At 50.0% G+C, this 3,392-nt stretch overlaps 1 protein-coding gene across 1 annotated transcript; it reads right to left on the bottom strand.

The window, feature by feature from the left end:
* Positions 1–701: 701 nt before the first annotated feature.
* Positions 702–3,059, bottom strand: LOC109742166 (uncharacterized). The gene has a single exon (XM_020301253.1). The coding sequence runs from the start codon at positions 3,057–3,059 to the stop codon at positions 702–704; it is 2,358 nt and encodes a 785-aa protein (XP_020156842.1).
* Between the last annotated feature and the right edge of the window lie 333 nt (positions 3,060–3,392).

Raw genomic sequence — 3,392 nt, 5'->3', positions numbered from 1 at the left:
ATAAGCACTGCGTTAACTTTGACTCGGGGAAAATAGTTGTTGAAAATATATCCCCGTAGCTTTTGTGCAAATGGCATGATAATTTATGCACCGAATACCTAATAACTTACATACAAACACAGTGGTAATTTGCATCTGAAAAGGCGGGAAGGAAACATCTGGGTTTGTGAACCGTGTGAACTATGGCGCATAGTTCTAAAAGCCCAACAAGTGAGGCTGGTGGTTTTGATTTTCAATTACTGATGGCTGTCTTTGTTGTTCAATGTCGTCTCAAGAAGACATAATTGGTATGTAAGTTGTGTGTAATCAATAAAGTGGGTTACTACACATATTGAGAATCAGGGCGATCTTAGTTTCAGAGGTCTTGCATTACGACTGGCTACAATAGAAAAATTGATGGAACTTATAAATGTTACAGTTCCAATAGTGTCTCAAGATGAGTTCATCCAGCAACACGAGGTCCACATCAATCAATAAAACATGCTTACAAATCAATAGATACGCTGGTTTATTATTGCCATACATACTTTGTTCCATATACAATCCACCCTCACTGACCATTTAAAAGGAGCATAATAACAAAGAGAGTTACACAAATAAATCACTTCTCACCAACCAAACGCATAGCTAATTCGAGGACTGAAACAACACTTTATCCATGTAAGATAAAAACAAACTCTCCGGTGCATTCGTCTCCGTGTTCAGCTTGTCGCCTCTTGCCCATCCTGATTTTTATTCAGCTGCATATGCAATCCTGAGTTACCACCATTCTCCTGAAGCTTGTCTACCACGTAGGCATGTGTGAGCAGAGCCCATATGAGTGTTATGAACTCCCCGCCGGTTGCCATGCTGGTGGCATGTGCCACTGCTCTGTCCGATGAGCCGATCCACAGCATCATGTTCGCCCAGAAGGTGGCAAGCACCCTCCATCGTTCCTCCTCGGTCTTAATCTTTTCGACGAGGTAAACAGCGATCCTCGCGCCCTCAGACAGAAAGCGGACCTCGTGGTTAGTGGACTGTATCTTCCCTAAGGCGATCAGTTTATCGTACTTCTCCTTGTTGGACTTGCATTTGCCAAGGAACTCACGGGCGTTGTGCAGCGTACCACGGGCCATCGATAAGCTCGTGTAAGTGCTGTCCGGAACCAGGTCCGGTTTGAAGGCCATCAGATATGCACAGTACCCGGACAGCTTAGTAGCCACCGCATGGTTCTTCATGAGCTCAACTGCCTCTTTGCTGGCATTCTCCTGTTTGCTGGCAATCAGCTCCGCCGCCTGTTTGCGGGCATTCAGCTCCGCCACCTCTTTGCCGTAGCTGCAGATGCTTGTGGCTATGTGCCATGTCATGATGTAGCGGGCATACGTGTGGCCAAGCAAGCAGTCGCGATCGAGATCCAGGTCGACGATGCCCATCTCATACAGCCACATCCTTCCATCGGTGACCTTGCCGGCAATGGCCTTGAGTTGGCGAAGGACAGCTTCCCTCACATCGAGTGGCAAGCTGATGGACTTGGTCATCAGTGATGAGTCCAGGGCCTCGAGCGATATCCATGATAGGAAGGACTTCACCGGGTGAGGATGGGCATTGTCGAGGATGAAGTACTGGCCGATGCTTCCCTTCCAGTACTTTGAGAAGGTGAAATAGCACAGGACCTTGAGTGGGATCTCCACTAACGCCATGTGCCATGACTCCTTCCGCACGTACCGGCACAACATCTTCACCTTGTGCCAGTCGGAGAAGATGAACAACGAAAGGAACTGGTACGACTCGAGAAGTATGTACCAGACGATGACCAAACGAGTGACGAGAAGATCAAGATTGAAGCCATGGATGAAGATGTTTGCACTGACCCCAGTCGGCTGGTACTTGAGGAGGTCTGGGGAGAAGAGAGTAAATATGCTGGTTGCAAGGATCGCAGCATACACAATCAAATCGGGAGCTAGGGTGTCTTTGATGGACGGGTACCGAGCATAAAAGAAATCAAAGAGGAAGCCGAGCTCTGCCTCGACTACCCGGAATGCTCTATCGAGATCTTCATCATCCGAGAGGAGCCCTTTGACAACAAAATCTCGACACTTGTCAGACTGAAAGGGGAAGAATATATTGCCAACATGATCAACTGCAAACCTTAGCCTGAGAATCCTGAAGAGAGCAAAGGAGAGACACAGATCCCTGCGCCTTGAAGCACCTTTATCGCCGCCATATTGCAGTAACTTCCCTTTGCATTGCCAGATTCTTGCGACGTCTACTGTTTTTTCGGCATCCACCCTTAATTGGTGGGCATCTCCCGTCTCAGCTCCGGCGATGTCCGGCGCCGTGTCAATTCCGGGGACGTCCACCACCGTTTCCGGCTCGCGGTAAGACACGCGTATGACCTCTTCTCCATACTGCACCTTCTTCACTTCCTTGCCGTCGACAAGGTAGATGTACCCCTCCATGGTTTCTGCGTTGTAGACACCACCTTGGATACCAGGACTGTTCAGTGGTTCGTACTTCATGTACTCGAACATGACCTGGTTTTCCCTGATCAGCCCACGGGAGCGGCACGTTGACCGGTAGGCCTTGCACCTCAGGCCAAGCCTTACAACGCTTAAGCACCAGAGCAGAAATAAAATCACGAGGAAGCTGCCGCGGAGCTGACCTTTGTAGTAGAGTATCAGAAACAGCAGGTAGACGACGTGCAGGGCCTGGTTCATCATGGATCTTGTCTGCTGGCTGCTGTCGTTGAAGCTGAATGCCGTCATGGTGTCGGCGCTGCCGAGGAGGAGGAGGAGGAAGCAGGCCCACACGACGAAGAGCTCGTTCCGGATGGACGACGACTGCATCAGGCCGATGGTGTAGGAGATCACCGGGAAGTTGAACATGAAGGCGCCCCAGACGACGAGCCTGGCCATGAAACGGCCGTCATGGCGTCGCCTCGAGTTGGACACAACAAGGATGCCGACAAGGATGCAGGCCACAGTCACCAGGCCCTCGATCCTCGCCAGCTGCCCGGCGGAGCTTGAGGCGAATCCCTTTGCTGCCTGGGTCGCATTTCTCACTCTATCAATTTGTTCCATGGAGAAGCAAAGCACAGGGACGGAGCAGATCTGTGGAGAATGAAGATAGGGTGGGGGCGCGGTTCAAGGAGAAGACCTGAACCTAAAACAGAAACTGTATGTAAGTCAATGTCCAAGCATTTGCGCTGGCCTTTCTTTTTGAGCATTTGCGCTGGCCTGATGGCTGGGTGGTGCTTCAAGGAGAAGACCTAAACCTAAAACAAGACTTCATCTACGTCATTGTTTAAGAATTTGCTCCTGTGCACGACTGAGAGGCATATAGCAGCAGCCCACTGACCTGCTGGGACCATTGAGATAAGAGTGGGCCCTAGTAATTAAATCACCTCAAGTGGA

This window comes from Aegilops tauschii, chromosome 2 (assembly GCF_002575655.3).
Source record: "Aegilops tauschii subsp. strangulata cultivar AL8/78 chromosome 2, Aet v6.0, whole genome shotgun sequence".
Lineage (NCBI taxonomy): Eukaryota > Viridiplantae > Streptophyta > Magnoliopsida > Poales > Poaceae > Aegilops > Aegilops tauschii.
The sequence above is the reverse complement of the archived record's forward strand: the minus strand, read 5'-3'. Positions and strand labels throughout refer to the sequence as shown.